Source organism: Martes martes (genome assembly GCF_963455335.1).
Source record: "Martes martes genome assembly, chromosome: 11".
Taxonomy (NCBI): domain Eukaryota; kingdom Metazoa; phylum Chordata; class Mammalia; order Carnivora; family Mustelidae; genus Martes; species Martes martes.
The window spans coordinates 95899142-95920425 of NC_137899.1; the positions used below are offsets into that span (position 1 = coordinate 95899142).

Here is a 21284-nt window from a genome sequence, read left to right on the forward strand (position 1 = left end):
TTTATACATGTTGGTTAGCAACACCCCATCTTCCTCTACCCCTTGCCCTGGCAACTATCATTCTAGTATTTGCATCTGTGAATTTGACTATTTTAAATACCTAATATAAATGGAATCCTGCAGCATCTGTCCTTCTGATAATAATAACCAGCTTATTTCACTTAGCATAATGTCTTCCAGGTTCACCCATGTTGATGGAAATGACCAGGTTTCCTTCCTTATTTTACAGCTGAATAATATTCTGTTATATGTACACATACCACATTTTCTTTATCCATTCATTGGTTGATGGATGCCTGGGTCGTTTTCACATCTTCGTTATTTGTGAATAGCACAGCAATCAACATGAGAGTGCTAGTATATCTTTGAGGTTTTGATTTCAATTCTTTGAATTCTTTGCATAAATATCCAGCAGCGAGATTGTTGGATCATATGATGGTTCTATTTTTAATTTTTTGAGGAACCTCTATACTGTTTTCCATAGTGGCTGCACCAGTTTGCATCACTCCCACCACTGGCATACAAAGGTTCCAATTGTTCCACATTCTCACCAAAACTTACTTTTTTTTTTTTAATATATTAGCCATCCTGAGATGTGAGGTGATATCTAGTTGTGGTTTTGATTTAAGTTTCCCTGATGATTAGTGACATCGAGCATCTTTCCTGTTAGCCATTTGTGTGTCTCTAGAGAAATGCTTATGGAAGTCTTTTGCCCATTTTTTAATCAGATCCTTTTTATTTGTTTTTACTATTGTGTTGTATGCATTCCTTATGTATTTTAGAATTTTGCCCATTTTCAGATAGATGGTTTGCAAATATTTTCTCCCATCCTTTATGTTACCTTTTCATTCTGTTGATGGTTTCCTTTGTTGTATAGATTTTATTTATTTATTTGACAGAGAGAGAGAAAGAGAAAGCACAGGCAGGGGGAGCAGCAGGCAGAGGGAGAAGTAGCTCCCTACAGAGCAAGGAGACCTATGTGGGAATCAATCTAAGGACCCCAGGATCCTGACCTGAGCTGAAGGCAGACACTTAACTGTCTGAGCCACACAGGTGTCCCAAGGAGTTTCACAGTTTCAAGAGTCTTACATTTAGATCTTTAACCCAATTTTAAAATAAATTTTTATTTAAGTATATATACAAACAAGTATAGAGCCATAAATGTAGGAGAGTTGTTTTGAGGTCTTTTTTGAACAGAAACAAAGGTATTGAAAGGGACCTATTATGCCCGCAGTAACTGTTGACTCAAGCTTCAGATGGAATTCTGGGTGTTGACTGGCTCATGGAGCCTGTTAAACTAGATCCTACTTCTGATGTTACATTGCAGGGTGGCAGGGGTGGGGATGGGGCTTACAAAGGTGACAAAAGCTAAAGTAAACATAGCAATGTTGAGTGAAGGTCTTTGTTCAAATCCGAACAATAATATCTTCCCAGTTTACCTCACAGATGGCTGAAAACGAGTGGGGGAAAATAGCAAAAATGTAAATGTATGGGACAACAGGATATACACATGTAAAAAAATAATGCTGGATCCCTACCTGATATCACACATGAATAGTTAGCTCAACATGGATCAAAACTTGAAATGTAAGAGCCAAATCTATAAAATTCTAAGAAGAAAACATAGGTATAGATATTTTTACCTTGGGCTAGGCAACAGTGTCTTAGATATAACACCCAAACCATAATAGGCATAGAAAAGATAGGCAAATTTTACTTTAAAAGAAAATTGTGCTTTAAAGGACACTGTCAAGGAAGTCAAAAGACAGTCTACTGGATGGGAAAACATATTTGCAAGGAACATATCTGATTCTTGTATCCAGAATATATCAAGAAATCTTCCAATTCAAAACAAAGTAGAAAAATAATCTAGTTTTTTAAAGTGAGCTAAGGATTTGAACAGACATGTCTTCGTAGAAGATCTATAAATGGCCAATATGTCATGAAAAGATGTTCAGTATCAGTTTTGGGGAAATGCAAGTCAAAATCAAACACTCTTCACACCCACTGAAATGTCTATCCTGAAGAAGACAGACAATGACCATTGTTGAAGATGTGGAACACTTGGAACTCTCACATACTGCTAGTGGGGATGTAAAACTGGGCAGTCCCTTTGGGAATAAGTCTGGCAGTTCCTCAAAAACTTAAAGATAGAGTTAACCACATTACTTAGCAATTCTATTTCCAGATCTATAATCAAGAGAATTCCAAACATCTGTTCACGCTAAAACCTGTATGGGAATGTTCATCGTAGAATTCTGTGCAATAGTCAAGAAGTGGAAACAACACAAATGTACATCAACTTTGGAACGGATTTTTGTAAAGGGTTATATATCCATACTGTGGGTTTGATTCACCCATAAAAAGGAATGAAGTACTTATTACATGCTGCACCATGGGTGAGCCTTGAGAATAGTTATGCCAAGTGAGAGAAGCCAGACACCAAAGACCACATACTTTACAATTTCATTTATATGAAATACTCAGAATAGGCAAATCCATAGGGACAGAAAGCAGATTAGCATTTGCCAGAGACTGGGAAAAGAGGGGGTAGGGAGTGACCACTCATGGGTACATGCTTTCTTTTCGGGGTAATGACAATGTCCTGGAATTAGATAATGGTGCTTGGTTGCACAACTTTGTCAAATACTGAAAGCCATTCAACTGTACACTTTAAGAACGTAAAAATTTTATGGCTTGTGAATGATATCTCAATAAAAACCAACTGAACAAAAGGCAAATGTGTTCAGCACTTGTATGCACCTGTAGATACCGGCCACTAGTAATCACTGACTAGAGAATTGGCTGAAAGTCTATAACTTTCCCCTCATCCTTCCTGGTATTGTGATTGCACTGTAATTGTTCAACTTTTTCCTTTAATTCCTATACAGAGGCTGCATTTGTTCCAGAATGCCCAGAGATCCCTGAGTCAGAGAGGATAGACTGTGCTCCAGGCCAGGTGGTGACAGAGGTCAGAAAAGTGGGCTCCCTGCTACTGGTCTGCCGGGTTTTATTGAAAAGAAATGAATATATGAAGTAGGACAAGGGTGGTGGTGGAGGGGATTGTGGGCCTCTGATTTGTTTGGAGTCATTTATTCCTTGCCTTATTAAAATAAACAGCAACACTGTGGAAGCAGGGGAAGCAGGATAGGGTAAATGGAAGGGGAGGAGGAGGAACTAAGCGAGTGTTGGCTCATGGGGTCTCAAGTCTGAAGTAGGGGGGAATTCCCAGCATGACTAAATGTGTTATAAGTGTGATTCCAAGGCTAACCATGGGAAGGTGAAATGTCTGTGGGCTGGACCATGTATTCCTTGAGAACAGAGGCCATCAAGCACATTTGGATGACTGAGTCGGTTACTTGTAGAACTCCTGTGGTTTGTTACAACAAGAGCCTTCTAAAATGGTGTTAAACAGATCACTAAATTTTATTCCTGGCACCAATCTTACCCTTTATGTTAACTAACTAGAATTTAAATAAAAACTTGAAAAACAAACAAACAAACAAAAAACCCCCCAGGAAACCAAAAATAAAATCGTGTATTGGCAACAGATCCCCCAAATGAATGTGTGCTAAAAAATGTGGATTTTCTCCCTGAGTAGCTACCACGAGAATATCAACTATTTGAACCCAGCTTAATTATAACTTTTGACTTTATCAGAAAGAAGATATATATTTAGATTTTATTCCTTTCCCCCATAGTCTACCTTCTATATCCCATAATGTCTTATTGGAATATTAATTAGGACTGCATTGAATTGTAGAGTAAATTTAAGAAATACTGCTATCTCAATAATTTTGAAAGCTCCCGTTCTAAAAACATAGGCAGTCTCTCTATTTCAACTCTTTTTTATGTGTGTATATTTCTCAACTGGGTTTGGTGTTTAATGTTTATCTTTATGCATGTGTAATATGCATTTTATTACATATGCATTATGAGGGTTTTTTTCCCCTAGATCTTTCATATACTTAGTTTGTATTGTAGATACAATCCATTATATTTTCTAACTGGTGCTTTTTTAATTACTGATTATTCTATATTTATTTATTTTATTTTATATTTATATATTTATGTTATATTACATCATAACATATTAATTATATAATTGGCCAGCTGAAATTTCCTATCATTTCTAAATGGTTTCTGTAGTACTTCTTGAGTTATTAAGTATACAGTTATATTCTAGGCAAATAATGATACATAAGAATGTGTGGTGCCTAAACAATAAATCTTGGAACACTGAAAAAATAAAATTAAATTAAAAAAGCAGCGGCAACTGGAAAAAAAAAAAGAATGGAATTTCCAGTTCATAGGATATATACATCTTCATCTTTCAGTGATATTGCAAAATAGTTTTTCAAAGTGTTTGCACCAATTTACACTCCCTGTAGCAATTGACTACATTCCCTATGCTGTGTACATCCCACATGACTAAAGAAGTTAAACAGCTTTTCACATTACTTCTTGGCTACATTAATAATCATATTTGTGAAGTGTCTTTTAATTTTTTAATCAGTTTTTTTTCTGTTGGGTTGTTCATATTTTTCTTATTGCTTTGTGGTAATCATCTATATATTCTGGATACAAATCTTTTATCAGATATATATATATATATATTTTTTTTTTTTTTAAGTATCTTCTCTTACTCTGTGATTTGACTTTTAACCCAATGATGACTTTTGATGAAAAGTAGTTATTAATTTTAATAAAATCCACTTAAAGTTTTAATATGCATTTTGTATTCTATTTAAAAATCTTGCCTACTTCAAAGTTAGAAAAATATATTCCTATATATTCCTGTAAAAACATTGTTTTATTTTTCAAATTTAGATTTTTAATCAAGCTAAAACTGATTTTTGTGTATGGTATCAGGTAGAAGTCCAGGACATTTCTTTTCTTGAATCTTTAATAGATCCATCACCTCTTATTGAAATAACTATCTTTTCTCTTCTGCATTGTAGTGGCAACTTTACTGTAAATTATATGTCTCCGTGAGAACCTATTTCTGGAATATCTATTTTGTTTCATTGTTAGTCTACTCTTTTGCCAATACCACACTGCCTTAATTAGTATAGCTTTATAAAAGGTCATCATATGTGGTTGTGTAAGTCCTCCATATCATTCTTATTTTTCTTCAAGATTGCCTAACCTATTCTTAATGCTTTAGATTCCTTCCTTCCTTCCTTTTTCTTCCTTCCTCTTTCCTTCTTTCTCTCTTTCTCCCTTTCTTTCTTTCTTTTTTAAGATTTTACTCTTTTATTTGAGAGAGAGAGCATGAGCAGCGGAGTGGGACAGAGGGAGAAAGAGAAGCAAACTCCCTGTTCAGCAGGGAGCCTGATGCGGGGGCTAGATCCCAAGGCCCTGGGATCATGACCTGAGCTGAAGGGAGACACTTAACAGACTGAGCCACCCAGGTGCCCTGATGCTTTTGATTTCTAAATACATTTTAGAATCACTCAGTTTCTTCAAAAGAGTCTACCAGAAACTTATTCTCTTCACATAAAATGTACAGATAATTTTGCAACCATTGCCATATTTACAGGAGTGAATATTCTAATCTATGATCATGCTATATTTCTTTATTTATTGAGACTTTTAATTTTGAAGGTTTTGGTGTAGAGATCTAAAGTTTTTCCAAATTTTTTCTAACTATTTGCTATTTGATTTTATTTAAATATTTTTGAATTTTAATTTTCTGTTTAAGTTGTTATTGGCATAGTGATTTAAAATTGTTTTTTTGAATATTGATCTTGGAACCAGAAATAATCTTAAATTAACCTTATTAATTATCCTAGTTTGTTTATAGGAACTTTTGGATTTTCTTAGACAATAATGATACCTGCAACTAATGATCATTTAAATTTTTCCCAATATGCATTTTTTTCTTTGTCTTCTAACACTAAGGATCAATTTTTCTTCTAATTTTTTAATATTATTTGAGATATTTTATCTAAAAGACAATATGCAAATACACTAAGTTTCAGAGAATGGAACTTTCTGGAGATTGATTTTTACCAAACATAAGAAATAATGATGCCGGGGCACCTGGGTGGCTCAGTGGTTTAAGCCGCTGCCTTCGGCTCAGGTCATGATCTCAGGGTCCTAGGATCGAGTCCCACATTGGGCTCTCTGCTCAGCAGGGAGCCTGCTTCCTCCTCTCTCTCTGCCTGCCTCTCTGCCTACTTGTGATCTCTCTGTCAAATAAATAAATAAAATCTTAAAAAAAAAAGAAATAACGATGCAGTAAAATATTAACTATGAAGGTGAAATTTTGGGATTTTTGAAGAAATTCACTACACATCATTCACAGATCTCTCAGAGGCACTACTGAAAAAAATCCTTATATCAACTGGAAGTTTGGTTAGATAATTTCTAACCAATTCTCAAGTTCTACTAGTTAATAATTTGAGTGGAAAATAGCATAAAAGTCTATTTAAAAGATAACTGGAGCATAATCTTTGGAAAGGTGGTGTTACGGGAAAACCAGAGATAGGGAGACTTGTCTTGAATCAACCACTGTTGTCCAGGCAGCCGTTTATGAGGGTCTGTGTTCCTGTGTGGTGGCAGTGGAAATGGAAAAGAATAAGGAGATGTAGCAACATCAAAGGCCTGACCTTCTGTGTCTGCAACACTGGGGATGGCTTAAAATTAGAGCGGGGATGTTATGGCAGACTGCACTAAAAAAATACCATATTTACCAGAATGTGTTAGATTTCTTATCTTGCTGCTTTCTGTAGAGGTCTACAGACTGGAAGAATTTATGGCAGTGAAACTAACCTTTTGGACTTTACCAGTCTCAGTTTCAGAGTTTGCAGAGCCACTGAATATCTGCTTCAGAATGAGGAATATCAGTTATCCAGAAACTGCAAACTCTTTCTCCACTGAGCCCCTCGAGCGTTTTTTGTTGTTCTTATCTGGAGAGGATGAGGCAGGAATATCAGCTGTATCTATGCAGAATTAATAAGTACATTTAAGAATATTTTATGGTTATAATGTGATTGCTTTGTTTATAATAGACATGATTGATTTAAATTATATTGGTCTTATCATTTTTCAAAGCAATTGCATCAGATGTTAGCATCTGGATACTTGTTGGTACTATACTTTTCCAAATGAGTAGCCTGTGACATATTCTTTTGTGTTTTTTATCACAAAATTTATGCTGGATAAATTCCTTTAATGAAAAAGATTGAGACATTATACTTATGTACAGAGTAAAGTGGGAAGGTCTTTCCTTATTCATAACGCTTTCTCTTACCTCCAAATCCCCTCCCCAGAGTCAACTCAATAGCTTGTTGTGTATCCTTCTCTTGATTTTTCTAGGTTTTTGTGTATATGCATATATTATGCACATATGTTAATATATTTTTTTTGTTTTAACAAAAATTATATATTATTTTATAATTTGCTTTTTAAATTTAGGACCTTTGAATTTACCACATTATTTTATTTTAAAAATAGTTTGCTTCTGGGGCACCTGGGTGGCTCAGTTGGTTAAGCATTCAACTCTTGACTTTGGCTCAGGTCATGATCTCAGAGTCATGAGATGGAGACCCATGTCAGCCATGCAGAGTGCACAGTCTGCTTGAGATTCTTTCTGTCGCCCCTCTCCCCCCCAATACACACACATGCATGTGCTCCCTTTCTCTCAAAATAAATAAATTGAAAAATTTTTTAAAGTTTGCTTCTGTTGAGATGATCTTATGATTTTCTTTGGTCAATGTTGTAAATTATGTTAAAATATTTCTTAATTTTGAACCATTTTAGTTTTATACTTGATAACCCTTACTTAGCTATTATGCATGAATTCTTTTTTTTTCATGAATTCTTTTAATACACTAATGAATTCAAATTGTTAACCTTTTATTTAACATTTATAAAAACATCTATGTTTTTTAAGTGAAATTGGCTTATATATTTTTGATAATTTTGACTTTTCCTTGTCTAGTTGTTTGCCAGAATTATTAAAGTTTAATAGAATGAGTCAAGAAATTTTCCATCTTTTTCTATGTTCTAAAATATATATATATATAATATGAGAATATTCTATTCCCCAAATCATCTCAGCAAAGTATCATTTTCTTTTTTTTTTAGGGAAGCATCTTCGGTTACTTACAGTTTCTCATGGCAACTGGTCATTTCAGTTGATTATTTGATATTTTACTATTTAAAGATTCACATTATAGTTTCACATTCATTGGCAAATATTTTTATAGTTTTCTTACAGTCCTTAGTTATGTTAAAAATCCTATATACCTGGGGCACTTGACTGGCTCAGTTGGTTGAGTCTCAGACTCTAGATTTTGACTCAGGTCATGATATCAGGATCGTGAGACGGAACCCTACATGCTCAGCATGGAGCCTAACTGAGATTTTCTCTCTCCCTCTCCCGCTGTCCCATTCATGCACTGCATTCTCCCTCTCTCTCTCTGTCTCTCTCTCAAAAAAAAAATTCTATATATCTCTTTTCATTCACCATTTTTGTTTCTAATCTTGTTTGTCCCTCTTTGTGTCAATAGAGGATTTCTTAAGGTATTCATATTTCTTTGATCTTTTCAAAGAGTATTTGTAAGATTTATTGATCGGCCAAGCTAATATCAAAATACATCCTTGCACTGTAATAATTATCCGTGTAGAATTATAGCAGGAATTGACACATATGCCATACCTATAGAATGGTAAGTTCCAAAATGCGTATTCATAGTCTCATATATGTGCACTGAAATTCAGCTTGTCAGGAAAACGGCATTTCAAGTCAATAGTGGAAACAATTAATGGTGGTGTCTGTCTCACCTATTAAGCTTGCCAGCTGCACTGTATCATGTGAACTTAGATGCATACCTGGAACAGAGGAGATGCTTATTTCATGTTTTAAACTGATAACTGTCGACACGTGATTCTTTTCTCTTTCATTAATTACTGCTTTTACTCATTAATCCTTCATGTAGTTTTTCTGGGTTTATTTTGGTCTTTTCTAATTACTTGGGTGGTAGGTTGAGTTGTTCATCACGTCTGACGTTACTTTCCTTCTTCGATTCCCCCTTCCCCCACATGTGTCCTCTTTTCACCCTTTTTGGAATCTTCTAGTCGAGTATTACTGTCTGGCCCCACTGGCCACTTCGTCTACCTTTTCTCTCCTCTTCCCCTATCTTTGTCCTTGTCTTCTGAGGTAATCCTAAATGTGATTTTAAAAAGAAATTTCTTCTTGTCTTGACATGGTTCTCTTTCCTTTTTGTTAGTCAAAATATCAAGGAGTTTTAAATCTTTTTGTTCAATATCTTAACTTTCAATATTCTTTATTGCTTTTTTTTTCTAATGGAAGCAATAGTTATGTGCCTCTCTCTAAAGATAATAATTATATCTATTTAAAAGGTTTGTAATTTTTTTCCAATTAATTGTTTCCTACAATTTGTTTCTTCTGTTTATTAAGTTTGGTATCTATCATAGTGTTGGTTTCTCTCATGTTTGGTGGTTCTTGGCTGTCATCTTTGTATTTAATTATCTATGACTGCCTGTCCTATGCTGTTGGCTTGCACTGAGTCTTTAGGAGGGAAGGAAAGGACTGCTGGAGAGAATGTGGGTACTTGTCTGGGGGTGAGGGGCCTGGCTTATTAGCTGGTGCATCGCCATGTTTTCTGGTTCCCAGCATCTCTCCTAACTTCCTTAGTCTCTGAACAAATGCTTCATGATGCCCACCAATTAGCCAGAGCTTACCAATAACTATAAGGAACGTTGGATTGGGTAGCTAAATGTTCATGCTGGAACTTCCCAATTAATCATCCAAAACTATGCCCCAGGTTCTCTTCCACTTCTCCACATTGACTTGGCTTGGAGCAGTTCTTTTCCTCCTCTTGTGTTCTAGGTTATGAATATATTTTTCCCTAGAGTTGATAAAGTCTATTTCTTGTGTTTCAGTAATTTCATACCATTTCTGCCCTATTGCATTATAGCTGGCTGCTTTGTAATGGTTTTGTATTTTTTTAAAAGATTTTATTTATTTATTTGACAGACAGCGAGCACATGTAGGCAGAGAGGCAGGTAGAGAGAGAGGAGGAAGCAGGCTTCCTGCTGAGCAGAGAGCCAGATGTGGGGCTCGATCCCAGGACTCTGGGATCATGACCTGAGCTAAAGGCAGAGGTTTTAACGCACTGAGCCACCGAGGCGCCCCTGGTTTTGTATTTTTTTCTTAATGATACTTCTGTCACTTCATGTAAATTTAGTTGGGTGGAGAAGTGGATGCCTATGTTTGTTTCAACAGTTTGATTCAATTTGCTATCTATTTTATTCATTATAACAAAACAACTTTTATGTAAGTGAATATTAAAGTTGTAGGACCTATAAAAATACATCTTACAAAAAAGGTAATCATTTTTAAAGCTTTTATTTATTTATTTGATAGAGAAAGCATAAGCAGGGGGAGTGGCAGAGGGAGAGAGAAGCAGGCTCTCTGAGCAGGGACCCCAGGTGGGACTTGGGACCTTGGGATCACAAACCTGAGCTGAAGGCAGACACTTAACTGACTGAGCCACCCAGGCACCCCAAATAATAATTTTAAAACTCTATAATCAAACCACTCTGACAAACCATATGTGGGTTATTTTTACTTTGTGGACATCATGAATTTGTTTATGTTACCCTCTGTCCCAGTTCTGTCTTGATTTATTCCTAATTCCTTTGCTTTTCTTTTCTTACATTATATATATATATATATATACACATACACACACACATACACACAGTATATGCATATACTGTGTATATGCATATACAAACCATATGTGGATTATTTTTACTTTGTGGACATCATGAATTTGTTAATGTTACCCTCTGTCCCAGTTCTGTCTTGATTTATTCCTAATTCCTTTGCTTTTCTTTTCTTACATTATATATATATATATATATATATATATATATATATATATACTATTAGTCATTTCCATGACCCTCCCTTATGAGAAAGTCTAAACTGGTTGGTCCGGCATCCAGCTTACTCATGGTATATAATATTTGTGCCCCTCCAGCGTGTTTCTCTTACTCAATGTTCTTGGCACAATAGACTTGTGGTTTTATGAATCTATCATGCATTGCTGCTTTCTCTGCTTAGAATACTGGTCTCCTATTCCTTTATTTAATCCCTCCCAGTGCACTAGGAGTGGGCTTGCTTTTCACCTACTGGAAGCCTTCCCCACCCTGCTTACAGTCTTCTAGGCTGTGTACCCTGACTGGTGTGTGTGTGTTCCTTTAGGCCCTGGGCACTCTCTGTCCGAGTACTCCTCTCATACTGAAATTGCATGTACTACTAGACTGTAATGGAAGTTTGCCAAAGACAAGAACTGCATCTTATTTATATGTGTTATTAGCTTCTTGTCGGCTAGGTAATAAATGCATATTGGATGGCTGGGCAAATGTGAGAATAAAAGAAGAAGAAATAAATGACTGCATGTAAATGGGACCTATCTTAAATTCTTCTTGGAATAAAATTGGTTATAAATACATAGACGGAACTTTCTTTCCTTCATTTTATATCATGCTCACTTGGTGCCATTGTTACAGGATGTCTGCAGCCAACAACATAAGTGCTGCTGGAAACCTGTGCCAGACACTAATGTCCCTAGGTGCTTCTTCCCCAGGAACTGGGGCTATCACGTCAGCAGTAGACAGAATGATACAAAGACAGGTGAGCATCACCTTGATGAGGTCCCAGGGAATCATTCTCTACGATTCAGATAAACTAACCGCAAAATAAAGTCTAAAAGCTTCTTCCCCCTCTCCATTTTCCTCCCCCCCCCATCTCTAGGGTTTACAGCCCAGTTGGAAAAGTTGCCATTCCCATCTCTGTTTGGATATGATGTCAACGAGGCTAGCTTCACAGCTGAATATCAGACATCCAATCGTTTTCATTTTAAGGTCGGTTTGGTAGTTACCATTGAATACATCTCTGAGGAAAGCAGTGTCCCTACACTGGGTTCAGATCCTTCTCCTTCAGGCACTGCATAGAGGTGTAGAGCCAGAAGTTGCCTTTGTTCCCCTTGGCAGGAATCTCCCAATGGGATGTGTGGGCTCTTTCGTGTTTTGTGGAGGACACGTGATTGGGTGATTTTTGTCTCACAACTCAAGAAACACAGGATTAAGAATTAGAAGCTATTTCCATTGGGGGCTTAGAATGAGGATCCTTTCTAGCTCTACAAGGACATGGTTTCATCTGGAGTTGGTCTTTCTTTTTTTCTTCTGACAGATCAATGATATCAACAACAGACGCTATGAAGTTCCCCCTGAAATTATTAACCTATCTGATAGGACTACCAATGCCTCCAATTTGAACTATTATGTAGAGGTCATTGATAAGCCCTTCAGCATCAAAATAATGAGGACAAGCAACAAAAGAGTCTTGTGAGCTTTTCAACAATCTTTGTGTATCTTTGAATATAACAGTCTCAATATCATTCAATCTGACTTAGTGAGGGTGGATGATGAGATAAGTATGACCAGGGAAAATGTTTGGACCTCAGAAAAATGTCAATGTTTTTACTGTAAATCATTAACAGTTGTTAACCTGTCATGATTGTGGAGCACAGCATACTAAATAATATGCTAGTGTGTTAAGTTAGATAAATGCACTTGTAGTTAATGTCTATTATGAAACAGGAAATTTTATTATTTTGGATTACCATTTGCTTTGGAACTCAGCTTCATTGTTTATCATTCCAAGCTTTTATTCCCTGAGAAATGTGCCATGAAGAACCTAACAACAGCCTGGGCTTAAACCATAAATTGTATAGGAGAAGTGTAGGGATTAATGTGAATAAAATCTGTATTCAAGTTCTGGCACCAGCAAGTCACTGGTCAGCTTTGGGATGTTAGGCAAAGCATCTCACACCAGCCTCAGTTCCCACATCCATAGAAAGGGAATGAGAATATCCAGTGTTGCTCTGTAAATGAAGCTATATTCAGGAAGCATCCAGAGCAGGTCATGGGATGAAGTAGATGCCCAGCAAGTGTAAGGTCCCATCTGGTCTCTTCCCCCGGCCAACCAACTTGAGTTTCTGGTATCACATCTCCTCTAGAATGAAAGCATCAGAGACACCCTAGAAAGGCCTTCCAAGGTAGTACGAATGTGGATGAGAACACCTGAAACAACTGTTTTCAAAGTGAACAGGGAGAGCAGCGGGTGAGGTCCTGGCAGAGAGAGCTGTTTGGTGACTCCCACTCTTGCCCCATGGCCCAGATTGGACACGAGCATCGGGCCCTTGCAGTTCGCCCAGCAGTACCTGCAGCTGTCCTTCCGACTGCCCAGCACCGCCGTGTATGGGCTGGGGGAACATGTGCACCAGGAGTACCGCCACAACATGACCTGGAAGACCTGGCCCATCTTCACTCGCGATGCCGCGCCCACCGAGGTGAGCTTCCCTTCCTCCTACCTACGGCTCATGGTAAGGAATCCCTTCTCTCCTTTCCAGAGAGTGACCTAGAGTCAGGCAACCTACAGAGTTCTATACGTATTTTATTTTGTCAAGTTAGATCCATTTGTGCTGGGTGATACTTATTCTTGAAGTTTATAAACTCACAATTAGCAATATATCAATTTTTTTGGTTTAGTTTTGTTTTTTTATTATCATTTCTTACTGAGGCATTGCTGTCATACAAGATTTTATTAGTTTCAGGTGTACAGCATCATGATTCAATATTTGTTATATTGTGAAATGATCACCACAATAAGTCTAGTTAACATTTGTCACCACACTAGGTACAGATTTTTTTCCTCATGATGAGACCTTTTTTTAAAAAATTCAACTAATTAATATATAATGTATTATTAGTTTCAGAGGTAGAGGTCAGTGATTCATCAGTAATAGATCAATTTTTAAAAACATCCCACTTTTAAAGGAAAATATAATTCAATGACTATATGGTGGCCTAATGTATATTAGAAAATCCTTCTGCAAAATAACTGTTTGTCTTTAGTAATTGGGTAGTATCTAAGCGAGAGCATCAGCCGGAACTACTACCAGTAGAACTTAGTGGACCAAAAAAAAAAAAAAAAAAAAAATCCTTTTTAGTATTATTCTAGGTCTCTGCTAGTTGAAGTATGTTCTGGAGACAGCAGTGCTGGCACTAATTGGGAGGTTGTTAGAAATGAAGAATCTCAGGTCAGAGCCCAGACCTTCTGAACCAGAATCTGCACTTTAATAAGATCAAGTAAACCACATGTGCATTATGGTGGGTAAAGAGCTGGTCTAGAGCAGTGCCTTTCAACTTATCTATAGTGAAGGATCAGTTCCTTTCTCTCTCTCTCTCTCTTTTTCTTTTTAATCCTGGGGAAATGAAATAAAATTACTCAAAGACATATAAAATATAAGCTCAAGTTTTAGAGTAAAGAGATATAAAATTACTCTTTTAAATTGCTATAAAAGTTTCTGAACTCTTTCTCTTGGTTTTGTTTTGTTTTGTTTTTGTTTGTTTGTTTGTTTTTGTACGTTCCTTGCTGATTTACAGCAAAGGGTGTGGGGAGGTACCAGTCCATGGAGAACACTTCGAGTAGCATTGCTTTGTAGAGCAGGTCTTAAAGCCTCTATTGTGCTGATGATGTTTCCCAAATCTGAGCAAAAGATGCAGGTTTGATGTACCTTGCAAGGGAGGGATGGGACTGAGGTTTTGGAATTCATATTCCTTGGGAGATGAACAGATCAAGTAGCACATTAACTGCCCACCCACCAGTATCTGATGCAATGAAGGGAACATACTTACTGAACCAAACAGAGTAAAGCAGTACCAGCACATTCACTAAAGTGCTTGCTCAAGGCCCCTGACAAACATGGAACCCTAACCATCATACTAAGCTTGGCTCTCTAGAGCTGAAAAATCCTTGAGTTATGTAGTCACAGATTAGATAGGTGTCCTTCCTTCCTTCCTTCTTTCCTTCTTTTATCCTTTCTTCCTTCCTTCCTCTCTCCCTCCCTCCATTTCCTTCCTTCCCACTCTCTCCTTTTCCCTTTCTGCTTTTTTTCCCTCTCTTTCTCTATCTCTTTTTCACTCATAGTAATACACATTATCTCTTTTTATATCAGTGCTCATGATGGCCCTGTGACAGGTTCAATATCTTTTTAAAAATTTTAAACTTATTTACTGCTGAAGTATTACATATTAATTATAGAAAAATTAGAAAATACAGTTAGGCATAAAGAAGAGATACAAAATTTCTCATATTGACATCATCTTCTGCTAACATTTTATGTCTTTGCAGATATTTTCCAAATTTTGAAAAGTAACTTGACCGAAATATAATCTATATACTATAAAACTCACCTGTTTTAAGGGTACAATTCAGTGATTGCTTAGTACATTACTGAGTTGTGCAGCTATCACCGTAATCCAGTTTTAAAAGATTTTCATCACCCCACTAGGATCCCTCATACCTTTATAGACATAATCCCCATTCCCACCCCAGTACCCACTTGAGTCCCAGGAAATCACTAATCTATTTCTGTCTGTATAGATTTGACTTCTCTGGAGATTTCCTATAAATGGTATCATGCAATATATGGTTTCTTTTTTGTCTATTTCTTTCACTTAGCATCACATTTATGAGGTTTATTCATGTTGTAGCATGGATCAGTTTTTCATCTCTTATTATTACTAATCATATTCCATGGTATGTGTTTTATTTCATATATCAGTTGATGTTACCATTTCAATACCATTTTGATAGAATACTGAACTATGTCAAGTGTTGACCAAGTACATGTTATACGTGGCTTCTGATTTTATTTTAGGGTAAAGAAAACCATTTTTAACATGTACTACTATTGTTTGTTATCATCTTTCTTGACAGGGCATGATTAATCTGTATGGAGCTCATACCTTCTTCCTCTGCCTTGAAGACACCAGCGGCTCCTCTTTTGGGCTGTTTCTGTTGAACAGTAATGCCATGGGTAGGAGGCATCTTTTTATCTCAACAGGAATACATTTTGGGATGTGGCTTTTATAAAAATGACTTTTATGGCAAGATCACTGTTTAACAGAATGTGTATTTAACCTACAATGCTTCTATATAAAAACCCAGGTAGCGTAAACTGTTATAAATTCAGCTCATGCTGAAAGTTGTTTCTTTTTTAAAAATTTTTATTTATTTTTAAAATTTCTTTTCAGTGTTCCAGAATTCATTGTTTATGCACCACACCCAGTGCTCCATGCAATATGTGCCCTCTGTCATACCCACCACCAAGCTCACCCACCCTCCCATCCCCCACCCCTCCAAAACCCTCAGTTTGTTTCTGAGTCCACAGTCTCTCATGCTTCGTCTCCCTTTCCAATTTCTCCCAACTCCTTTCTCCTCTCCATCTCCCCATGTCCTCCATGTTATTCCTTATGCTCTACAAATAAGCAAAACCATATGATAATTGACTCTTTATACTTGACTTATTTCACTCAGCATAATCTCTTCCAGTCCTGTCCATGTTGATACAAAAGTTGGGTATTCATCCTTTCTGATGGAGGCATAATACTCCATAGTATATATGGACCATATCTTCCTTATCCATTCGTCCATTGAAGGGCATCTTGGTTCTTTCCGCAGTTTGGCGACTGTGGCCATTGCTGCTATGAACATTGGGGTATGGATGGCCCTTCTTTTCACTACATCAGTGTCTTTGAGATAAATACCCAGTAGTGCAATTGCAGGGTCATAGGGCAGCTCTATTTTTAATTTCTTAAGGAATCTCCACACTGTTTTCCAGAGTGGCTGCACCAACTTGCATTCCCACCAACAGTGTAAAAGGGTTCCCCTTTCTCCACATCCTCTCCAACACACATTATTTACTGTCTTGTTAATTTTAGCCATTCTAACTGGTGTAAGGTGGTATCTCAATGTGGTTTTGATTTGAATCTCCCTGATGGCTAATGATGATGAACAGTTTTTCATGTGTCTGTTAGCCATTTGTATGTCTTCATTGGAGAAGTGTCTGTTCATGTCTTCTGCCCATTTTTTGACATGATTATCTGTTTGTGTGTGTTGAGTTTGAGGAGTTCTTTATAGATCTTGGATATCAGCCTTTTGTCTGTAGTGTCATTTGCAAATATCTTCTCCCATTCCGTGGGTTGCCTCTTTGTTTTGTTGACTGTTTCCTTTGCTGTGCAGAAGCTTTTGATCTTGATGAAGTCCCCAAATTGAAAACTTCTTTGAGGTTCTCTTTTGATGCAGCATTTTCCATAATATTCTGTACATAATAAGATGAATTGACAAGTCCCAAAGATACCTGTAGATTTCAACACATAAACCAGGTTGTCTGTCTAAGCAACAAGGCTGTGTTCCATAAGCTGTTTCTCGTAGTTCATCCCTTCCCTACTCCAGAATCTTCTCCCTCAAGCTTCTGGACTAATATAGCACCTTAATCAGGGCTTGTTTTTATTTATTTATTTATTTAATTAATTAATTATTTGGTGAGTGAAACTCATCTATAAAGTTTTAAAAATCTTTCCATTATGTTAAATCACTCACAAATTCCAGCCATTCATATTGTAATACAGCCAGATTAAAATAGAATTTGTTCTTAATTGAATTTAAGTAAAAAAACAATAAAATTATAACAAAAAAATAAAACTTGTTCTGCTTTCTCTTAAAAAATCAATTCTTCATTAGTGTTTTACTCACTTAATATTATGATAAATTTCAGTAATCCATGAAAAAAAAGAAACATGATTTTCATCTCTTGCAAAATGAGACTGGGATTGTTTTGGATAACTCAGGTATTAATACTCCAGAGAAAAGCATATTTGCAACCACCAAATTCTTATAACTCTCATTTTAATCCTTTCAGAAGTCACCCTGCAGCCTGCTCCTGCAATCACTTACCGCACAATTGGGGGCATCCTTGACTTTTACATATTCCTGGGAAATACTCCAGAACAAGTGGTTCAGGAGTATCTGAAGGTATGGGCTTTGGCTTGAAGAGAGTTATAAACGGAAATGGAAACAGTGTTTTCTGTATCAGACATGGTGCTCAGAACAGTAGTTTTTAAATGATTAGACATGTCTATATTTATTGTTTCAGCTCATTGGACGACCATTCATGCCTCCCTACTGGAGTCTTGGGTTCCAGCTTAGTCGCAGGAACTATGGTGGCATCAATGGGCTGAAGAAGGTTGTGGATCGAAATCGTGTAGCTCAGATCCCTTATGTAAGTTGGAACTTCTCTTAACATGTCTAAGGCACCGCTTCCTATCTTTTAGTTTTTGCATCTGATTCAATGTATTAGGAAGAAATACAGAGAGGCAGATAGATAGATATGTACATACATATGTAGACAGACAGATGAACAGGCACACTTAGGATCAGAAATTTGCATGCTAAGTTACCTGTGTCATCATAGAAACAGCAGTTTATGGAGTCAGATGCATATGGTTTCGAAGTTTGACTTTACTTCTTTGCAAAGTTTTAGCTTTACCTCTATCAGTGTTGGGCTAGCATCTCTGAGACTTAATTCCCCTTTTATAAAATGAGAATGTTTTATATTCTCCAGTCCATTATATTCTACCAGTCCATTGGTGGACTGGTAGTGAGGAATGCCTTACACTAGGCATGGAAGGCAGGCAGTACACAGGATGAGCTCCATCCAAATTCGTTGTTATTTTATGGAAGAAAGCATCAGTTGGGGTGATATGGTTAACAAGAGCTGGTGACTGTAAAAATGACTCACAGGAAGTGAGTTTCTCATAGCAACCTTGAACACTCCTTCCAGATCTGGCAGACTCTAATTTTGAAAGCTCAGTGGCTGCCAAGTATTATGATGTTCAATGTCGACTAGTAAATAGATAATTATTTAGTATAGACTACTTTGATAAATTCTTCCAGGAGATGCAGAACGCCTTTAATGAAGTTATCAGAACAGTTTATTTGGGGCTAGATCTTTGGAATTGTGTTGCAAACATATATTTGTTTAGCATGTGAAGGAAGAAGGTGCAGGTAGAAATGACTTTGGCCTGATCTCAGGATTTAACAGTCCCTCCTCAGGGCAGCAAGGAGAGCAGGCAGGGAGATGACTTTTTCCTGGGAGAAAACACACCTGCTGTGGTGTTTTGCTATTAAGAGGAAATTGATCATGTGTTTCATTTAAATGCTCCCAAATCGATACCCACAAGCACTCAATTCCAGGAGGAATCAGGCCAAAGTTTGCCACATGGTTATTATTTTACAAGGTGCTTTCACAATCATGGTTAAACATCACTTATTGGTATTTTATAAATACCAGTGCATAGTTGATAACTTTTCTAAGGTCACTAGAACTAGCCAAATGGCAGGACCAGGATTCAAAAATAGTTCTTTTGACGACTTGTGGTATTTATTTCAATCTATCCCTGTACCTCTGGTGCGAAGGGCTTTTCTGAGGTGCTGCTGATTCACGAACAAAAGAGCTTTCCTTCCACGGACTGGCTCTTTCCCACCATGTGGGAGTGGAGGCACCTGAGTACTGACTGCCTAGTGTTAGAACAGGTGGGCTGCATTGGCAAGAGGCCACCAGCCACATTTTCCTGCGGGCCTGGAAGCTAGAACCTTCTCAGACACACGAGGAACACTTACTACATGAGGAACACTTTCTTTGAAGACCTTCAGATGTCCTTGAAGTTGTGGCAGTTTGGAAAAAAAAGAGCAGCTGGACTCAAAGATCCTATTACAAAAGCCCTAGTCGACCCCACCCACCCATACATATGACCTTGGGAAATGTCACTCAACGCCTTCACATTTCAGTCTTCTCACCAAGAATGACACCTGCTCCTCACAGATTGGTATGCAAACACTAAAATAATCTATGTATGAGACTTTGGTGAATTAAAGCCCTGCCCCCTCTCGTTTATCTTTGTGAGTTATTATTCTAGCAGTTCTATAGAGCAAGAAGACTGTTTTCTCCTCATATGATAAATTCTAGCTTAATGTTTAGGGTCCAAGCTAGCACATGGTAACTTCATTACTCATATACTCACCTGAACAGACATTTAAAGAGCACCTGTTTTATGTCCAGCATCCAAGCTCTCATGTTGCAGGGATGAACAAGACACAGTCCCTAACCTCAACTTCCTCCCAATACCTCATGACATGCATCTGTCAGGATAAAGACATAAAGCTGCAACCTAAGAGTGCCTGCATCTTTCAGAAGGGGCTTATTCTAAGAGGTAGCTAAGTCCTGGAAGTTCAAGGACCATTAAGAAATATGGCTTCAGGGGCACCTGGGTGTCTCAATCGGTTAAGCTTCTGCCTTCGGCTCAGGTCCTGATCTCAGGGTCCTGGGATCAATCCCTGTGTCAGCCTCAGTTTCTCCCTCTGCTTCTCCCCCTGCTCATGCTCTCTCTCTCTCTAAATGAATAGAATCTTAAAAAAAGAAGGAAAGAGGAAGGAAAGGGAGGAAAGAAAGAAAGAAATATGGCTTCAGTTTTAGTGAGCAAGAACCAGAGCAATGATACCTTCAGTCAGCACAATGATATTTCTAGGTTCTAACTGGCTGGCACTATCTTTCAGGATGTCCAGTACTCTGACATAGACTACATGAATGGATATAAGGATTTTACTATTGATGAACAGGCTTTCCCTAATCTCTCAAATTTTATCAACGACTTACATAAGCAAGGACTGAAATATGTAATCATTATGGTAAGTTCAAACAAGTCTGTTGCCTCATTTTCCCTTTCAAAGTACAAAAGAAAGTGATAAAAATAATATTTGTTATCATATTTATTTATTAGAATCCTGGCATCTTAAATAACTCTGACTACCAGCCCTATATGAATGGAAGCCACAAGAGAGTATGGATCTTGGGAGACAATGGCTTTGTTGTTGGGCAGGTAATTTTGCAAGGGAATCAATAAATTACAGTCATTTGGGGAAGTCTGTACTTTTGTTAAGAAAGTGAGTAGAAGGCATGTTGTAGTATCATTATTACTGATTTCATGGTTTTAGAGGCTTCTTTTATTATTATTTTTAAAACAGTAGATGTAATAGTAAAATGATTAAAATTCTGAAGGATTTTTTAAAAAATTGAAATATATTTGACATATGACATTGTGCAAATTTAAGGTGTACAGCATGTTAATTTGATACATTTGTATATTGCAATATGGTTGTCATTGTGGCGAGAGCACTTCTGCCATATCACTTGATTATCATTTCTTTTTTTGTGGTGGGAAAAATTAATGTCTAGTCTCTAAAAAGCTAGCCCCTGACCTTTGGACTACAGATATTTGAGAAGCAATGTAGTATAAGAAAAAAAATGCATTTATTCTTCAAGTCCACCTGCCTC

At 37.0% G+C, this 21284-nt stretch overlaps 1 protein-coding gene across 1 annotated transcript in view; it reads left to right on the forward strand.

Moving 5' to 3' along the window:
• The window catches only part of LOC308352505 (putative maltase-glucoamylase 2), a gene marked incomplete at both ends in the record, with an annotated part of 84742 nt that overhangs the window by 1262 nt on the left and 62196 nt on the right, over positions 1-21284 (forward strand). The window contains 10 exons of the mRNA XM_080818750.1: positions 2892-2971; positions 11554-11677; positions 11798-11907; positions 12236-12390; positions 13226-13397; positions 15830-15929; positions 17814-17926; positions 18048-18173; positions 20507-20638; positions 20731-20829. Coding sequence (XP_080674876.1) covers positions 2892-2971; positions 11554-11677; positions 11798-11907; positions 12236-12390; positions 13226-13397; positions 15830-15929; positions 17814-17926; positions 18048-18173; positions 20507-20638; positions 20731-20829 — 1211 coding nt within the window. The remainder of the gene's footprint in view (positions 1-2891; positions 2972-11553; positions 11678-11797; positions 11908-12235; positions 12391-13225; positions 13398-15829; positions 15930-17813; positions 17927-18047; positions 18174-20506; positions 20639-20730; positions 20830-21284) is intronic.